The following is a 21,340-nucleotide window of genomic DNA, read 5'->3' as shown; positions in this document are numbered from 1 at the left end:
CTCTTGAAAACATCACCTAAAGAACTACAGCTCGATTCACAAAGAATTAACTACTGCACTTACACGTTTTCAGAATAGGCATATTTTTCTGTTAAAAACTAATTACTTTCTGCTTCTTATTTAAGAACAATACGAAAGTGGCATGCAAACCCAATGGAAGAGGATCAAAGGAAGGCAGTTTTATTTCTGCAGATGACCCAACATTTTCATAATTACAGATAGCACAATTTTCTTAATTAAGTTTGGTGGATTATTAATATTAGTGGCAACCGCTTCTGTTCCTGCCTCTGTGAACATGCACAAGGGACTATTTCAGCTTTCCAGCCACAGCCTGCATAATCCTTGAGTAACACCACCAGTACACATGCCATATTTCGGGATCCTTTCACATATGAGCTACTTGTTGCTCCAAGTTACTTTCAATGTACAGCACAGCTACTATTCAAAAAGATACGATGAAGAAGCAGCAGTGACATTTTGTGATGGTTACACTGTTATGTGTAGAGATGATTGTTTATCACCTCTTGTTCTGATCTCAGACTTGCATTTTCTCTGTGAATTAGAACACTGAGCTTTTACAGATTAAATTATATTTTATAGAAAAATTTATGGAATGTTTAATCTGATGACATGGGAATACAAACTACATTAAAAAGCTTTTTATAATCTTCTGTTTCTGCTACTGCTGTAGTAACTTCACAGAGAAGGCTCTGTAAATATATTTGGATGAACACTTGCATGTCTTTTATGCTTTGTTTACAATGAACAAAGACAGGTCCTCAGTTCCTCCCTCATAAACAAAGACTAGCCTCACATAATAGTTAATGAAAAAAAACCAAACCAGCATGATAAAAGCTGACCGGTGTACAGACTTGGTCCCTGTATTCTACTTCACATTATATCAACATTACCATTTGAGTAATTAATACCTTTCAAATTCAGCCAATGATTTAAAAATGTGAAAATGTTGGATCTCTTGTAGAGTTTTAACTTATTGCAGCAATAGTTAGGTGTAACCTGTGGACAAACATAACCCTACAACTTTTTACAATTCTGTTTTATCTAGCTCTATGTGCCTTGAGTACTCATTCTCACTCCTCTGTAGTTATGTTTTTTTACCTCTTTATCAGTCTGTAGAGTCATTTGCTGTTCCATTACGCTTTGTCTTTGGCTGAGTTTCAGCAGCCGCTGAGTCCTGAAGTGATGACACTTCTATGGACGTTCTATGTTTGGAGATTTCAAAGGACTTTGCAATGTTTCCATCAAGAGACTTAGCTGAAATAAGTACTTCACTTAGATCCTGGTTATTATCCGACTCAACAGTGGATACGTTTTCAGTCTCAGGACTGCAGGATTTTGCAGATCCTCCAGCCAGTTCTGAATATGATTCACAGAAGGAAATGCTGTCACAACAAGCTGAGTTTTGCATAAGAGGCCAAGCATCAGAAATGTCTCCACAGGTAGAGTGTGAAAGAGAACCAAGGAATGTAGGAATCATTTCTCCAACAGAATCAGAAGCCCTGCAAAAGGATAAAAGACAGATGGTTTCAAAAACACCCCAGAAAATATTATCAGTATTGTAATTACTGTTAATTACTATAGATATTTCAAGAAGGTTTATCGGGGTTATATTGTTAATACTCTAGAGGTATCCTGTACAAACAAATTATTTTGGAAAGGAGTAGACTTTATTCATCACAGGGAAATGCCTAGAGCTCCAGAGAACACTGCTAAAGGTAAAGAGGATGCTTAGAGCCCTTCACACTATGAATTCAGGGTTTTAGAAAACCTGAACCCCTATAGCTGAGTTTTTTTATAGTCTGAAGAACAGAAATATGATAAAAAAAATACTACAGTACTGTTCAGATACAAAGACTGTTTCAAAATGGAAGGAATTTATTTGTTCTCAGTGCATTGGGGGAATGCGTGTATTAAGACAAGATACAACAAGCTTAATTTGTAGCGAGGAAGATGTTTGGGAAGACTGGAATCTCCAACACTAGGGTTTTTTTCTCCCCCCCAAAAAAAACCCAGGCTAGACAAATACCTAGTGGAAGTGAAAGAAATGGGTTCAGACCGGGAGAAGGGAATATGCAATTGTGATGGCTTGAAAGTCCTTCTATCTGTGTGATTTGATACTGAACATGCATTCACTTTAGAATTTTCAGTTTCTTCTGTCTAGTCTTCAAAATATGAAAATAAAAGTTTTTCATCCATTCTCTTTCTCACAAAGCACATTTTTATTTTATGAGAAATGGAAGAAAGTGGAAGTAGAATCTCACTATTATCTATCTCAAGAGTATTTGAGGTGCACGATGATACCGACATGTCTGAGGGCACTATACATGCCTATCTCTGCTGAAAGCCCAGTAATGTTTATGCCTATGACATACCAAAATAAGGAGTAACAAAACCAAAAAGATATAGTGATAAATTTTCTTTCAAAAAACTGTCTCCAGATTTATAAAACTGTAACAACTCTATTAGGGCAAATATGCAGTAATATTTTATGTGACAAAACTCATCCCACACTAATGTTGCCTGTAACAGAGTTTAACCAGCCTTACTCATTTCCAAAACATGATGTTTTAATAGCTTAGATATACACTCAAGGCATTTTTTATAGATGAGGCCAAAAGTCAGCACTTTGCACCACAATTGAAGGAAATACATTATTTTGGCAAAGGAAATTGGAGCAAACCCCATTTCTACTGGAAGGAACCACGGGACCTTTGATGTCCGCACAGCATGGATATGAACTTTATTTTTAAAGCCTTAACCAAAAGATCCCTCACAAAGTACACAACTCTCAGTTTGTCAGCCTTGGTGGTACAAAAGGATGACTCAGGCTTGCTGGTATTTAAACAAGTTGTTGTGGAAAATTTAGGTTTTCTGCATCTTGTACTTAGGTCACCAAGTCACCTTGGATAAACAATACCTATGAAGAAGCTGCCTCTACATTTTTAGTTACATTTGGCCATAAGAACAAAACAGCTGGAGACCAACCTTATATGGAAAATTACTCAAACTAAAAGAAATAAATACATCCTGTGTTAAAATCTGTAACTAGGAAACTGAATGACACCATAAATTTCATATATTTAGCTCATGGCACTGCTGTAGCAGTAACAACTCTACTGCTGTATTTATATTCAACTGATGAGGAGAAAAGAATGTTTGCAATCTGGTGGAAATTCAGAAACACTAGGTATTTAAATTTCTCAGTTGTTATGAGTCTCTTAAAAAAAAAAAAGGAAAAGTGAAGAACTTCATGACACTTCTAAACTGTCCCTTGATCCCCCCAATTCACAGGTTTATGAAGCACCTTGCTAACCCACAGCAGAAGAGGGGGTCACCATAGTCTCTACAGTACCATAGAGTAAGAGGATGACTATCTGCTGTTATTGTTGTGATAAACCTCCTTTTGAACTAAATGGGAGGCTACAATTCATCACAATCACTTACTGCCCTCCAAACAGCTGTTGTATCTGATCAATATAAACATACACTACAAAATATTTCATGCTTAATCGACATTTGTAAAACCAAGTTACCTTTCATTAAGCGTAGTCTGTGAGTGGAAAGCACAACTGTGACTGCTGTGCTCCATGCTACAGGTTTCATCACAGCACAGTGATGGAATCAAGTGAACTGGTCCTAAGGAATGAAAATTAATTAAAGTTAAAAGTAATAAAACTCTGTATAAACTTAGTCTCAGTCTTCTTTCAAACTTAAGTATTAGTTTGCCCCTTCCCTTAGAACAGAGAAGAGATTTTTTTATTGCAAAAAACTTGTTTAAGAACAACCCTGAGGAGGACTTCAGAGTTTTGGTTGATGAGAAGTTCAACACGAGCAGTCAATGCATGCTTGCAACCCAGAAAGCCAACTGTATCCTGGGCTGCATCAAAACCAGCGTGACCAGTGGGTTCAGGGAGGTGACTATGCCCCTCTGCTCTGCTCTCTCTGCTCTGCTCTGCTCTGGTAAGACCCCACTTGGAGTTTTGCATCCAGCTCTAGCGTCCCCAGTACAAGACAGACGTGGAGTGAGTCCAGAGAAGGGCAACAAAGACAGTCAGAGGGCTGGAGCATGAAGATAGGCTGAGACACTTGGGGTTGTTCAACCTAGAGAACAGAAAGCTCCAGGGAGACCTTATTGCAGCCTTCCAGTACCTGAAGGGGCCTAGAAGAAATCTGGAGAAGGGCTATTGACAAGGTCATGGAGTGATTGGAGAAGGGGGAACAGCTTTTAAACTGTAAAAGGGTAGATCTAGATTAGATATTAGGAAAGAAATTCTTCCCTGTGAGGGTGATGAGTCCCTGGCACAGGCTGCCCAGAGAAGCTGTGGCTGCCCCCTCCCTGGCAGTGTTCAACGCCAGGTTGGAAGGGGCTTGGGGCAACCTCGGCTAGTGCAGGGTGTCCCTACCCATGGCAGGGGGTGCAACAACTGCATGATCTTTAAGGTCCCTTCCAATCCAAATCATTGTAGGATTCTATGATGAAAAATGGGTTCTTTAATTTATTACTTTAAAACCAAATAACTTATAAAAGTCAAGACCTTCTTTCAGCAGTAACTTAGATGCCAGCCACAGGTATCTACTTTTAAAATTAATTTGCTTTTCAGTTAGATATGTGTGAGAGGGAGAACCATGTTTTGAGTTAATGCATGAGGATATTGTTTAAACCTGTACTCGTATTAAATTATGTATTTGTTAATGTCATAAACGCATCTATTCTAATACAACATTGCAAAACCTCAGTGATGTGAATTGTTCAAGTTGTTAATGTCCTTTAGGGTTCTTATCACATTCTTATACACTGTCTGGTAAATCCTTCACACTAACTTAAGTCTTAAAGCCAGACATGGTGGTATGTTTATCAGAAAGAAATGAGATAGACATTTAAAGACTTTTTTTTTTTTTTTAAAGTGAATAGTCACTGGAATGAAAACAGAAGAAAAATCATAACCAAAGAGATACTGAAAAATTCTATCTGCTTATTGAGAAGGACAAAGGGCAGTTTGACAATGTTAGCTGTGCAGATAAACATCACAACTCGAGTCTTTGATAATGGTTAGATAAATGTTCCCCATGCCATAAAGTCAGCTTTAAGTAGACCTAACATACCACATGTCTGTGATGAGCTTCTCTGGCACTGGCAGCATGTTCTGTGGTCATATTCATTTAGCCGTGGTCTATCAAAACATGACAATTCAGAGCCATTGTAGTGAATGTCTTGTGATCTCAGAGACCCTTCAGACAAAATGAACAAAAATATGTATTAGTAAATGATACCCTTTTTCCTGTTCAGAGCCTCCTATCTTCATAGAATGCTTCAATGCCATACTATACAGTACTTCCATACATTTTCCAACTGAAAGATCCACAAAGACCATGTGGTTTCATATAACACAAACCACAGACTTAGTAACAAACCCTAGAACAGCTGGTTTAACTACAGCCTCTTCTAGGAAGACATCTGCTCTTATTTTGATGATTTGAAAGCACATCTTAATGTTAGATTTTCTCAGTGTTTAATGATTCACAGTGATTCCCATCTGAAATTTTCCACATTCAGCTTTCAGCCACTGGGATTTTGTTTATGTTATCTTAAGGAGCAGACTTCCTTTAATCTTTGCAATTGCAGGCCAAGGCAAATGAGTTACTAAACCTCACTAACTGAAGTCTGAATTCACAAAGTCTGAATTCCTCAAAACTTACACTGTAAAGCATCTTCTAGGTTCAGAACAATTCCTTCAATGCTTCTCTATACATTTTTATTTTTCCTTTTGCTGTAAGCAGTGAGTAAAACATTCGTTTTTCTTAGATATTGTTCTTGTTTGACATCCAGGGTTCACTAGGTGCTATAAACATATTTTAATAAAAGTTTCTTAATATGATAAATGGGAAATAGTGTGGTTATTACTTTTCTTAATTTAAATTTGGGAGCAGAAAAATTGATGAATGTTAAGGGTTTCTTGGGGTTTTTTTAAATACATATTAATCTGTCTGAGGCAATTTATCTTGACTATGCCCATAAACCCAGAATTGTTAATAACAAATTTGCTATCTACATTGGCCACATTCATTATCTTGATGAGCTAATCTGTGTTTCACAATAGCATGTGATGCACAGATCCTCCAAAGCTGGTATTTCCACACTGGCATTGCAACTCTATGGTGATGTCATAGCTTGAATCCCAAAATGTACAAATCTATCTGTGCAACATCTAACAGAGTATGGCATAAAACTAATGCAACTGGACTGTTTCTGGGTATTTTGTCAGTAGAATCTGGAACACCCACACTGAGCTTTGGACACACTGTAAACACTTCATTTTTTTACCTACAGAGAGATCTACCAAACTAACATGGGTATTTATGTGCATGTGTATGTAGATACAGAGAAAACAAAGAAAAAGTAGTAACTGGAAACTCACAGCTTGGTTTCTTCTCCATAAACTGCCTCTTACAATAGATGACACAAAGAATAAGAAGAGCTAAGAGCACTGTGGCAAGCGCACTGCATATAACAGCTGCTAGAGCAGTGTCTCGAGGGCTGGAAGCAGTTGAAGGGATCTTCACAAGGTTTACTTTGGTGGTACCTGCAATATAATTGAATAATAATTAAGGTGGACTGGTAAACGTTTCAGGAATACAATAATGGAAATGAAAGTCTAGGAAAAGAAGAGGTTTGCAGGACAGATAAAAGGATGTTCCATTTGCTAATGGATAAGCATTAGTTACACATAGATTACCAGCAACCACATTATTAAAATAATCTGAAAAATACATCACAAAAGGAGTGATAATGAGGGGACATGAACAAAAATATATTGACTGTCCACCATAATAAAATCAGATCTTCACCATGAAAACAAAGACCTCTCAGGTTTTTTAACTCAGCTGATTTAACATGGAGAACACCTCCTCGTGTCTAGCTGATAAAGGTATCCACTAGAGGGGGTCACAAATACATAAACTTCCCTTAAGGAGGAAACTCTCTGAGAACTGAGATACCATGGAAGTTCAAACACTGTCAAAAGTACCATTCTGTTTGGTTGCTTATGTCATGACACCATGATCATTTCCAGCACCAAAGGTAAGATTTCAATTGTGCTAACTTTTCTTCAATGATTGTTTTTTAATGCAGATAATACCTCTAGTAAAAGTTCAACAGATTGACTTCCTATACATAGTAGTAAAGACCTAAGCTATGTTTCTAGTTTTGACAGACATTGTTACTTTCAAGTGGAAAGTGCAAAAGCTTTTAAAAGTAGCAAAACTTTAACTATTGAAACTATCTTAAATTACAAACAGTCTTTTAAAGTTAATTTTTAACTTAGGAATTTTGATAGCTTATTTATTTCAATCTGCTTTAAAGTTAAAAACAATTTAATAATATTTTATGAGAAAGAGTAACATAATTTTTTCTGACAGCAATTTTAACAACACCTCACAAACAATATTTTACTAATTTGTAAATGTAAGTTAAATGTGCCTACGTACCCCAGAAAGTCTTTGTTTAAAACCTAAAGACTAGAATTTCCTAGGAAATGGTTCATGCAGTGATAAATTTAAATTGGGAGATAAATGTCTGCCAGAGTATCACTAATCAAATTGTATATATATGCAATTGTTTTCTATCTCAATGACAGCATAATAATAGCAGGAGAAAAGTTACTATCTTAACTAGCACAATCAATGGAATTGTATTACTCAAGAATAGTTTTCTGAAATGGTTATGGGATTTCCTCTACAAATGTCAACCGTAGGCACCAAAGCATTAAAAAAAACATATTGCTTTGTTATAATGGCCAGATTGCCAAAAAAACTAGGTATTTTGAAGGCCAACTTCACTCCATCCAATTCTAAGTTTTCAGACCACTTAACACTAAAGAAAATGCTAATTTCTAGGACAAAAAAAACCCCAAAAGACAAAAAAAAATCCAAACAAAGACACCCAACATATCAAATAAAAATAGTGTCTGTTGATTCTAGCATTATATTATTGCTGGTAACTGGAGGAACGTGAAAAGTGAGGAGGTCAAATCATGCCTATTCTTCAGAAGAAAGAACATTTAGTTGTTAATTTCCTGATTTCAAAGTGAAGAGAAACAAGTATTACTGTATTTGTATCTGCTCAAATATTTCTATTTAGCTTTGATTTGTACTATTATGTTCCCCTGCCACATCAGAAGTGTGAAGAGAAAATTTACAGCAGATCTTTTTATATCCTTTTAACTTGCCAAATTGGACAGAGTCGAGCTACTGGAGAGAGTCCAATAAAGGGCCACAAAAAATGACTGAGGAAATGGAGCTTCCACCCTATGAAGAAAGGCTGAGAGACCTGGAACTACTGCTCAGTCTGAAGAAGAGAGGGCTCAGGGGAATCTCATCAATGTGTATAAATCCTTAAAGGGAGGAGGCAAAGAGGACAGAACTAGGCTCTTTTCAGTGAGCCAAAGGCAATGGGCACCAAGTGAAACACAGAAGGTTCCCTCTGAACACTGGGAAACACTTTGTCAACTGTGAGGGTGACTGACCTCCCTCCTTGGAGATGCTCAGAAGCCATCTAGACATGGTCCTTCGCAACCAGCTCTAGATGACCCTGCACGAACCAAGGGGTTGAACCTGATGATCTCCAGAGGTCCCTTTCTACCTCAATCACTCTGTGAATCTGAGTTATTAAAATACATCATCAGATCTCAAAACTCAAGTCAATAAAGCAGCTGCAATCTCATACATGAAGTAGAAAAAAAATTGAAAATCTGCCCTTGTACTGAAATGTTATCATTTTCATTATCATAACAGATGGTCAATCTACTATTTGTGTTCCACATGACAGAATAATACTCCAGTTCAGGATCTCAGGTACTTCTTCTCTTGAATAATTACCACCTGTCTTCTCTTTATATTCTTCTATAATTCCTATTACTCATAGAGCTAAATTCTATGACCTCTTTTCCAGATCTTCATTGTTATTGGGAAGAAAAAGCATCCAGTGTCATAATCTTTTTGTCATAACTTGAATACTCTTGGCAGGAGCATTTTAATCTTCCACAGAGAAAACTTTTCACTCAGCTCAGATTCTTGCAGCTGTAGTTTTAAGTTTATAGTTTTAACAGACTGCAGGAATTTCTGCATGGTATGTAAAGTTCCAGGATAGAATTTTGTAGGAAGCAGTAAAACTGTATTAAAAAATATAAATGTCTATACAGCAACATGTATTGGCTTTGGTGTGAAAATCAAGGACCGTTCTTTGATACGAGGTTTTCAATTTAGTCAACTGCCTGATGTAGTCTTTATGAAGATTAAAGACAGTCTTGACAAGTATTTAAAAACAAGACAATAAAAACCTGATCAGAACATCTTAAAACGTTTTTCATATCCATATACTTAGTTGCATCAATGTAAGCATGTGAAAGCACTAAACAATTCTTAGAAATGAGTAGAAAGAATTGTTAATTTTGAAAGCAAAACCAGAACAAGAAAACTGGAGGTGGAAGTGATATATATATCTACTTACAAGTATAATTAACTGTTCTGGGAAATTACAAATTATACATATTTCTTTAGGGCCCATCAGTAACATCCAAACGGGAAATACAGTGATTCTATTTTAAATAGGGACGGCAAAAGTTTCTATTTATTTTAGGCATCTAGTTATTTAAGATTTATTTGCTTGATTTTTTTCTTTTTTAAACTTGAGAAACAAATTTTCTATTACTCAGAATGCCTACCACTCATCTTCACCTTCAAAGAACTTCTTGGAACAGCTACTGTGAGCAGTCCATTGTAGCGTAGCTCTAATTATAATGATAGTGATCTTCCCTGCAGAGACCAACATTGCAGAAGTGGATTGCTATTGTAGAAGTGGCCCGTTGGGCATTGCTGAACTCTGCTTACAGTGTTACTCAGATATGTATGCATTTTCCTAAACTCTCCCTTTCTTTTCAGGTTCACAGACCTAATGGTCCCATGTCACTAAAGCAAGTAGGTTCATTTGAAACTTTAAACTTGTACTTACGTTTATTAACTGATTACATTATTAAATTTAAATATGCAATTAAATACTTTGTGAATCAGATGTCACACATTAAGAAATGATGGAGGAGGATCACGCTGTTCTATGATTCTGGAAAGCATGTGCTTGTTATGCATCACAAAAATAAACTAAAAAAATCTTTTATTTAAGAAATAAGATTTCCTTTTCCGAGTCTTAGTTCCAATATATTCTGTAAAGGTGCTAGTGCTAAATTAAAATGACCCAAAACACCAAGCTGTCTGCTGCATAATTTTAAGCAATAGGCCTAAATACACTTTCTTCCCTTAATTAACCAATAGTACGTCATAATGTCAGTATATGCAAAGATGTGATTATTAAAAGCAAAGTTTCTATTAATCCAAGACACTCAAATAGCAGTAACCCAGCTAATACACAACATATGAACTCCAGCTGTATCACTGTAACTTCTGCCAGTAAACAGAACAGTTGAATTTTCAGCATATTATACCAAATAACCAGAGACAGGACAAAATGCAAAAAAAATGACCTTCCTTATCAATTACTGCATGTTTAATTGCTTTTTTATTTTTTATTTTTCAGAACTACACTAGTTGCACTCTCTACTGGAATCACCATGCCTAAAAGACAGCTCTCTGTAGTAGATTAACCAAGTGAAAACAGAATGGGCAAAATTTTTGATTCCTTCCATGGAAAAACTACTACTAATGCAATAATTATCAAAATTGAGGGAGAATATTGTGTTTAGTTTTCTTTCTTACCATGTTAAGTCAATGCTAACCCAAAGAGGCTTCACTCAATAAAACAACGCTAATGAGAACTTCACTTGATAGAGATAACATGGTAATGTTGGACAGAGTGCCCTCTTTTACAATCAGGATTGATGTTGTAAATTAAAATGTTAATTCCTGGAATGTGGGTATTTCTGCTCAAGTGAGGGGAAAACTGCATTTGCCTATTACAAAAAGTATTTGTCCATTTCCTTTACATTGTTTGGTCCAAGTCAGTGGTGTCAACCTTAATTTGACAAGAATAAAGGGCTCAGACATACCCTCAAGTTACAATAATTTAATGAGATACTGCCTGTCTGCTGAATTGCAGTGGCTATCTCCCACCCACAGAAAATATAAGGCAATGCTACTTATCTTGAAACTCCTTAATTTTGAAAAAAGATTAAAAGATGTTTATGTTCATTTAAAAGTACAAAGGCAGCATCTCTACCTAGTCCATGGATTATGTATGTGTTTATATCTGTACAGTACATGTGTAATATAAACTACTGAGCATTAACATCAATAGAAAGTTGTCCTGAATATATTTCTGAGTCTTCATAAAGCAGTAGATTGCCTTCCTTCTCCTGATCTTTTAGGCAGGAGGTAAGAAACTTTATTAAACATTACGTTGGAGACTGTGGTAAGCACTGGAGAGAGTCTCCCAACATCTGTAAAAGGACAACAATTTGCGTGCATGGCCTACACCCAAAAGTTCATCACATCAAACCACATTCTTCAAATGAACTCCAACTGCTGACTTCAAAGCCTTTAGTTTCCAAGTGCCCTACAACTTTTTTTGGTTTATTTTGCTAGTTTTGTCAATTTAAAAAAAAAAAAAAAGAAGCCCTAGGGAAGAAAATGACTATTCAAGTATTTACTCATTGTTTTGAAATCCTGAGAAATGTTCTCATAAATTAAATTATTTGGTATTTGATTTATTCATTTCCAAGACCATTTCTCTTGCACTGTGTATTTTCATAAGCTCCAACTGCTGTCAGCCTTTTATGGTTAAAATGGTAGAAGAATTATGCCATGTACATAAATTCAAAATATATATGAACTCCACAACACTGGATACACACCACTATGTCTGTAAGGCACAGTCAACCTCTGCAATATGTTCTTTTAGCAATTAAGAGATGTTAATTCTTGGTACAGCCATAGTCATCTACACTGAAGTGATATATGGGCACAAAAGTAACGTTTTTTCATGCACCTATGAGAACTGTTTAGCCATTTAAATTACTATTACAGGAGAGTAAAGCTTCAAATCACTGATACCCTCAAATAACCGGAAAAAAAACCTTGAGAATAAGAAAAAAAATCTAGAGGAAGTGGGATAAAATCTGTGTGACTGCTGAACTACATCTTTTCCTCCCTGCAACATAAGGTAATTGGTTATCACTGTGAAAAGACAGTATGTCTTTCCTCCAGAAATAGGAAATACGTAGCATGATCTGGTGGCACAAGGCTGTTATTATGAATGTGGTGGTGTCAGCAACTACCTGACTTATGTTTCTAGCAGCTCATTTTGCATCTCTGTCAGCTGAGGGTGTCTCACACCTATTTTGCAGAAAATGCCACTTTTTCCTCAGGTGTGAGATCATTAGGTACAGCAAAAGCTGATTTCCCCACTTCTAGCTTTTGCTTTTAAACACTTGAAACATAATTGAACATTGTGAAGCCACTTCATACTGGGATCTGTTCTAAAAGGTGCAAACAAGATCCCACAGTTGCTGTGTGATGAGCCTGTAGATTGATGCATGGATTGGTTTTCAGTATGAATTGAAACAAAGCAGTGTGGAAAGCTCCACCCTGTAACCATGACCAGAGAGGCAGGACTGAGGGCTGGTCAGGGCAGGGCAGCTACGACATTTTGCCCAGTTGTAAAGCTGCAGCAGAAGGAGTAGGGATCCTTCTTCACATGGCCAACAGTCACATGAAGCTTAGAATGCAGTAAAATGAAATCATAGAATCATAGAATGGTCTGGGTTGGAAGGGACCCCAAGGATCATAGAGCTCCAACCCCCCTGCCACAGGCAGGGACACCAACCTCCAGGCCTGGATCTACACAAGGCTGCCCAGGGCCCCATCCAACCTGGCCTTGAACACCTCCAGGGACGGGGAATCCACTACCTCTCTGGGCAGCCTGTTCCAGCAATAAACCATACTAAGGCTTGCTCACCATTTACTGTTTTTACTGTTTCTAATTATGTAAAATATCACTAATTTAGGTTAACTTCTTCAAGAAAGGTACTTCTGAACGTGGGGTGGGTGTTGGTTTGTGTGTGTGTGTTTCTTTTAACTTTCTTTTAAACTCTCAGCCATTTCCACATATTAGGGGGAAAATATGTCTGTACTGTAGAAAACACAGAGTGTGTTTATGCAATTAAGACTGTTTCATAACATTTACACACAACTGGGCTCAATTATGATTCTGAATTAAGGTGGCAGTTAAGACTTGCATAACCAACACTACTAGTATTTTCTAATTTCTTAGTGTTCAACTTTATAATCTCAGCACCTTTAAAAAATTATTTTTGGTAAGTAACCTGAAATACACCAGATTAAATAGAAATTTTTATAATTTTATTACATATAGCCTTAGCACCTTTAGAAGCTGGACATTTATCACCAGCTTATTGTAATGTCATGATTTACTACAGAGAAGGTTACCTACTGTGCAATAGTAACCATGCACATGAAAACTATACTACAGAAGAAAAAGCTGTAGCTTTGAAGTCAGAAATAATAATAGCTTATAAAAAAAGGGTTTTGCAGTTTTTTAATTCACTACTTAAAGCTTTGGGGATAAAGTCAAGTCATCCAGAACAAAAGGCTGCTGCTTGCTTTGTTATATTACCTAATCTGAAATGTGACATCTCCCCCTCTTTAACAGAAGTCCACAGGAATTAGTCATGGAATATAGAAGACAGTCTGAAAGATTATCTTTCAAAAGTCGAGCTCTACTGATGAGATTCATCTAACCAAAGCAAACATCTGCTTCTGAGGGAGTCACCTGAAATTTCTCTACACAGCAGTGGTGCAGAGGAAAAAAGCTCTTTTAGTGTCTAATTAACCTGATTTGCTTTAAATACCTCCCTTGATCATTTTGCTTCACCAAATATAGAATGAGCCTAAGGTGACCAGCTTATAGGTGTAGCCATTATTGACAGATATCCAGTCAAGAAGGAGACATCCCACTATTGGTCTGTCAAGTGTAAGGACAGAGAGTTTTGGATGCCTTTGTCTACTTTAACTTTAATTTCTGCTTCAGTTCTTTAACTGTAGAACAGATATTACACATGTAGAGATAAAAGTCAGTAGCAACTGCAAAATTTGTAACAACTGCTTTACAGTGGCAGAACCACATAAAAGCCCAGTGGTAATTAGTAACTCGCATTCTGCATGGAATACAGTGTGTGGCAAATATGGCCAGACATAGAATTATAGGTTTTGGCTATCCTGTGCTTTAAATGAACAAAGACACAGCAGAAAGCATCATATGCAACAATGTAGATACAGGCTTTATCAGAGAGATGATGTACAAAGGAATCTAATGACAGTTGCAGGCCTAGCACATTCTAAACTGGGCCAGTTTTCTTAGAATGGGGCCTTCAGATTGTAAGAAGCATTTCATCAAAGAATGAGTATTTTATTTTTATTTTTAATGCATGAATCAAAAATAATCAACACTCTACAAACTTAATTTTCCTCCTGAAGATTAATTAAGAAAAGTAAGAGGAATATCAGGTTTTAAGACGACTGATATGATCGTTCAATGTTCCATTTGCAGTTTTCATCTAACCTGATATTGGCACCTCGATGAAACTCTTACTTCAGAAGTCTAAAGGTCTAAAGACAAAGTCAGAGCCACTCACCTTAGGCTCTCTTTCTAAGAGAGACAGAAATAGACATCTCTAGAGAAGTAATTAATCTGAAATGGCTTGCAAGATTGCTCAGTGTTATCACTGACGCTCACCTTATCTGGCTTGCCTGAACACTTGAGGTACCTAATTCTGTCCACTGGTTATCAACGGGAGTCTGGGTTGACAACTTCAATGTTAAGCATTAACTTTTATATACCCAAATTAGGGTGCATTAATTCCAGCCTATATGTCCACATGCAGATATGGTAGTTATAAATTGCATTCAGTAGTATGCACATACAATTATACCACTGGACTTAAATGAAACTGTATTAAAACTGGTGGATATTATCCTTTATTTAAGACAGCTATAACAAAGAGCTCATCTTTATAAGAAACAGTCACAGCCTATTCCTCAAAGGCACATGTCACTGCCCAAAATAACACGTGAGATCATGCTATCATCTTTGTAAGAAGAAGTTGGCAGCAAATTGCTTTAACACAGATGAAACACTAACAGTAAGAATATGTGAGGGCTATCACCCAAAAATTAAGGGCAGCAAAATAGAGGACAACAACTAGAAGGATACAAGCCACCAGCAGGAACATTAAGTCTTTCTTCTATTATGTTGTCTCCAGCTTGTGGTGTGTTGGTTTATGATGAGTTACTACCACTAAGGTCCCTAGAGCACAACTCCTGTCTTAAAGCTATTGCATCTTACTCTATTTCCAATACATTCCAGTTCTCTGGGTAATTCCAGTCCTCTGGAGTGATATTTCAGTGTTCTTTTGCTTCACAATTGTTTTCTTAATAGAGAGTTGGCAATATGGGCAATTTCACACTATAAGGATTGCCTGTTTTCTACTCTTGGGTTTTTCTTTTTTTAAACAAGAAACTTAACAGAAACACATCTTAAGTATTTTGTAACCAAGCAGCATAGCCAATAGTATCTACTAGCACAAAGTAAAATAAAAAAACCTCAACATACTTATACATATTTTTAGCAGTGTTTTATATTGCCACAACTTGGATTCTGTCCCCAAAAGCCATAGCAGTCCAGCATGTATTTATACCAAAATTCAGTGCTGTTTAGGCACTGCTAATGCAACCATTCCCAGAATTAGTTCGGTCATTATATGACATAAATTTAACTAACATTTTCAGTTTGAAAGGAAAGTAAAGGCATGTTAATAAATCCATACTTTTAAAACAATCATATGCTTCTGTAACTGGAAAATGTTTATAAAAATAGCAGTACACAAGTTCCTGCAAACCTGTAACTTTTTTTTTCAGATTATCTTTGGACATAATAAAGTAAAAGTGAACTGAAAAAATGTTTTGCAGCTAAAGCTGCAAGGTATGCAATACTGGAATAATTCTGATCAACCTAATGTCCGAGTTAAATAAGAACTTTGCAAAGTCTCTCCATGCAACAGATAACTACTTATAGCCACTGCAAGACCAGGCTAAAGGGGTAGCCACGTTACTAGCTACACATAAGAAAAAATAACAACATAGGAAATAGTACTTATTCAGTATAGGTCAACGATTAGCCCCTTCTCTGTAACTCAGGAATTTCAAGTTCACTTTAATCTAGTGTAATTGAGCTAACCAGCTCTTACATTAAAAAGTAATGATTAAGTTAAATTTCTTGCAGACATTCTGTACCTAAAACAAACATGCAGTATGCCTCTGGCAAAGAAGGGTACTAATTATAGGATTGACTCATAAGATGAAAGGTTGCACAAGTTACTACTAGAAACAGAAGTATGGTAAACTGGCTTGAAAAAACATACTGAAATTCTCATACTCTGCACTTCAGATGAGAATTTAATTTTCTAACTGTACCTAACAGCGTCAAGAAGCAGAAATACACTTGCAAACTGCTCATTCGCATTTTAGATGAGCAAACTAGATGTGGATACTGCAATCACAATCTTCATCCTTCCATACACTAAAGAATTTTTTAATTTAATAATGAAGTCTCTACAGTGAATTTTTCCTACACAAAAAGATGCAAAAGTAGCATTTTAGTCACTGTCAGCTTTCTTTTTTTAATTTAAAAACATGGTCTTCAAATGGACATTTAAGGATTCATTGCATTATCAGGCAATGAATCCCTAACCTCACTCTTAATGCCACAATTATTCCCTGATTTAAAAGGAAAGATAAAAGAAACACATCATCAAGGCTTCAGACATCTGTGTGGAAGGATATACAAGTTCAGAAGTAGTTTTGTATTTCAAACTGAAGCTTTCACTGGGATTAGAAGACAGGGTTGCCAGCTGTGAGTGAGAACAAAGATAGGATATCTGCCCTATACGTTACCATGTGCTGATTTGCTATAACCTTCTGAATGCCAGATGGGCACCACTTATGTAAACTTCTATTAACACTTGCATGGACTTATGGTGTGAATTCATTAAATGAATGAAATTTGATTAAATTTATTTCAAAAAAAATCACAAGTTGACATTTTAATTTCAAGCTACACATTTTTCACCAGATTGCAGTAAGCAACAAGAAATGTATTTTCAAAGAGATTTACACAAAAATATTGTGATCTCTCCAAAATACACCAATACATGCTTTAGCAGATAAAAGTAGGTTACACACTATTAGTGCAATTCTCATGCTGAAACTAGAAAGCCAGTGCCTTTTGTTGCAATTCTGCTTGGTCAAATATCATCTCATTTCTATACCATCTACTTAAAACTCTACTGGATTATGATCATACATACTTCACACACTGAATTTCCAGAGATAATAAATAAATAGCATTGAAAAAAACCACTTCCATTCCTAATGTATTCTATCATTTCTATTTGTATGACAGAAGCCATTTACAATACATCTGCTAAGAGCTAAGTAGGGACTGTTAATAGTAAATTTTCTAGATTTTTTTATTAAAAGTAGGTGGATTTTTATTTTTTTTAAAGTTTCAAACTTCTAGTATTCAAATTTTCCTATTCTCCCCCCCCCCCCAAAAAAATGTGCACCTTAAAGAGGTCCACAAATTACCATGTGGTTTACATTCTTTTTCTTTCTGGAGATTTTCTGCTGTTGATGAATATGGTAAGAGATTATGCCACAACCTTCTCTGTAAGTACACTAATCTAGTTCCCTGCTCAGTCCTATATGACCTGTTTTCATAAAATCAGAAAATTCCATGTCTGAGGTACCTGTTGCTCTGTCAGCATGGATAGAAATTAGTCATCAGGGTCAAAAGGATTAAAAAAGGATAATAGATGACAACAATATTGCATATACTGTGTTTACTTAGGAAACCAAACTGAAGACAACCCAAATCTAACCTTATCATGTATCTTAAGAAGTTGGATGTTTTAAATATCATGACCTTTGCAATAGCACCTGAATTTACAATTCTGAAATTATTTTCAGCTGCCAGGAATTACATCTGTCACACCTATGGGCTATTGGCAACATTCAGAATGCTTCAAATATGTACTAATTAAAAAAACAATAAAAGATAAACTCCCTGTTCTCAGAAATCTGGCCTTCAGTGGACAGGAAGAAACAAGGAGTTTCCCCCAAAAGAATGCTAAGATGCCAGGAAGGAAAATCACAGATGCAGAGACTAATATGATGCAGGCATTAAAGAAATAATTCAGCGTGCTCAGTGATAACCACCAAACACTCTGATAGGTATTCAGCTAGCCAACCCAATTCAGCTCAACCCAGATGAATTTAGAATTTAAATTATAGGGAAGTGGAATGACAGCAAATGTTTGATTGTCAGTAAGAAAGCTCTTCCTATTGATAGCCTTTTACAGCCCTGGGCATGTCTGTCTGGGTCACTCTGCACAAGGGTGGAACACACCCCACTGATTCTGGAAGATGAAACCTTATGGCAGCATCTCATCTGTGTTAAATCAGAAGCTTTGCAGAAAGTAACAGCAGGGAAGAACTAGAAAGGGTTGGTTTGATATTTTTGCTCTGTTGGAAGAGCTACTGCATTCTTTCATTCTTCAGCTAGCAAGAGACGTACTCATCTTCACAGGTCTCTGCCATCAGAGAGACAGTAGCAAACCCAATCCTTAGAAAAGTACAAATGTCTTAATTGACATGTTAAGATAAATTGAGTGTTCTACCTCTTAATCGCTTACCAGCATCAACAGAATTCTGCATAAAATATAAAAGATATGTGACTGTCCCCTGAACAAAGGAAGAAGAATTATTTTCAGAGCCACACAAAAAGCCCAGTCTTCTGCCAAGACACAGTGACATTGGGACATTCTTTATTTATTGAAAGATGGATGGTTTTCACTGTCTACATATCAGTTTGGGCTTCCTACTTCCATTAAGTACCACCTCAGACAGATTTCACACACACACAACTCTCTGTAGTGAAACTTTCTAACTACATTTTGTTCCAAACTTTCACAATCCATCCGATGCAAAATTCTGGCAACACGTGTGAAATCAATCTAACAAACTACATTTTGCTGGAAGAAAATCCCTGCTATAGTTATCATATATAAAAGGAAAGGTTTAACAACTTCCTTGAAAAGTAACACAAGACAGGAGTCATAGCATCATAGAATCATGGGCTTTGGAAGGGACCTCGAGAGATCATCGGGTCCAACCTCCCTGCCAAAGCAGCTCCCTAGCTCAAAGCACATCTTTCTATAGTCTCCAGGAAGAAATACTACCAAGAAGTACACATTAAATCCAACTTTGTTTGGCTTTGCACTGCTACTGCAAAGGTTATGTTAGTAAAGCAGGTCTTTATCTAGCATATGCCACTGGAATATTTATCTGTATGTCAGGGATATTGTACATTTTTTAAAAGCTCAGAAAATATTTTCATCACAGACATACAAATACAATTACAATCAATCAAAGAATACTTTTCTAACTGAAAAGACTGAAAGCCCACATTCCCTGAATTTCCAGAATTACTTGTTATAGTGCATTAATTAGCGTGTTAAATTTTTTAATTTCATTAAATCGTAGTTGAACAAGAATTCCTGTTCTGGTTTTGGCTGAGATAATTTTCTTCCTTCCTAGCAGCTGGTATAGTGCTGTGTTTTGGCCTTAGGATGAGAATAACGTTGATAATACTGATGGGTTTAGCATAGACACTACAAATACCTAGCAACACCTAAGTCAAAAACTTTCCAACTTCACACGCCCTGCTGGGAGCGTAAGAAGCTGGGAGAGCTCAGCCAGGATCACTGACCCAAACTGGCCAGGGGGATATTCCATACCACAGGACATCATGCTCCCTATACAACTGGGGAAGTTAGCTGTGAGGCCAGATGTGAGGCTCAGAAACAGTCTGGGCATCAAGGTGTTTTCTGTGGGTTTTTTTCTTTTCCTTCTGCACGTGGTGAGCAAGTGCATTTGTGCATCACTTGTTTTATGAATAACTATTATGATCATTGTTTTCTTCCTTTGTTATCCTAATAAACTGTCCTTATCTCAACCTTCAAGTTTGTTTTCTATTCTCCCCACCCCTTAGGAGAGGGAGATGGGGACAGGTGACTAAGTGGCGCTTAGTTACTGGCTGGGGTTAAGCCATGGCAGTTCATTTTGCTCTGCTTGAATTTACAATTACCAAGTTTCCCATTACTCATAAATCCGTTTCTCAAAAACTGTCACAATTTCCTTCCTGTTGATCATGATTGGAAGTAAACCTTTTGCCTGTTTCTGTTGTTCTTCCTTTTTTTTTTTATATATATATATATGTACTGATTTAAGCACTTGCACAGTAGGTAGCTGTTGAGCAATTGTGGAGTCAAGATCCAATGCCTATTTGGCATACACCTTCAATACTCCTAAAAACCTGACAAGACTAATGCTGAATTATAGCCAACAGGAGTTGGTGAAAGGAAGTTGGAAATGCATATGTAGAACAGGGCTAATCTCTGACCTGGGCAAGGGACAATTTTGAAATACGATTAAACTATGCAATGAATCCAGTACCTGAGGGGAACATACAAACAGGAGGGGAATCAACTTTCTCAAAGGGTAGACAATGGCAGGACAAGGGGGATGGATTAAAACTAAAGAAGGTTTAGATTAGATCTTAGGGGGAAGTGTTTTACAGAGAGAGTGGTGAGGGACTGGAACAGGCTGCCCAGAGAGGTGGAGGATGCCCTATCCCTGGAGGTGTTTCAAGGCCAGGTTGGATGGGGCCCTGGGCAGCCTTGTGTAGCTCCAGGCCTGGAGGTTGGTGTCCCTGCCTGTGGCAGGGGGGTTGGAGCTCTATGATCCTTGGGGTCCCTTCCAACCCAGACCATTCTTTGATTCTATGAATCTAAATTTTGCCTCCATTAAACAACATTACAGAACATATATATACACCACTGATTTTAGTGGCATATTCTGTGATTAGAAGGAGGAAAAATCTGCCTCCTCTTTGTTTGTAATTTTTATTTTAGCAGGGGACCCCAGCATGTATATTCAGAACATGAAGAAAAGGAGCTCTTTGACTCCGTCGTACATGAATCTTTCCCCAGTGGGTCAGAAGCATCACAATTATCAAGGTCAAGGAACTTAAAACATAGAAGTTTTCTAAGTTAACTCTCTTTGTTCTGTGATGAGTGAAAAGAAATACAATTGTAATAAAAGTTTATAAGACATGAATACCAATTCTTGTATCTCTGAAACACCTAGTCAAATTTGTTTCAGACTTCCTGAAGTTACT

General features: G+C 36.8%; 1 protein-coding gene across 1 annotated transcript in view; it reads right to left on the bottom strand.

Annotated features, from left to right (window-relative positions):
- Nucleotides 1-1,126: 1,126 nt before the first annotated feature.
- TNFRSF19 (TNF receptor superfamily member 19) overlaps nucleotides 1,127-21,340 on the bottom strand; it is a gene marked incomplete at both ends in the record, with an annotated part of 42,488 nt that continues 22,274 nt past the window's right edge. Inside the window, 4 exons of the mRNA XM_084265420.1 lie at nucleotides 1,127-1,520; nucleotides 3,555-3,657; nucleotides 5,125-5,250; nucleotides 6,438-6,602. Of these exons, the coding sequence (XP_084121546.1) occupies nucleotides 1,127-1,520; nucleotides 3,555-3,657; nucleotides 5,125-5,250; nucleotides 6,438-6,602 (788 nt within the window). The remainder of the gene's footprint in view (nucleotides 1,521-3,554; nucleotides 3,658-5,124; nucleotides 5,251-6,437; nucleotides 6,603-21,340) is intronic.

Source organism: Gallinula chloropus (genome assembly GCF_964237585.1).
Source record: "Gallinula chloropus genome assembly, chromosome: 1".
Lineage (NCBI taxonomy): Eukaryota > Metazoa > Chordata > Aves > Gruiformes > Rallidae > Gallinula > Gallinula chloropus.
The sequence above is the reverse complement of the archived record's forward strand: the minus strand, read 5'-3'. Positions and strand labels throughout refer to the sequence as shown.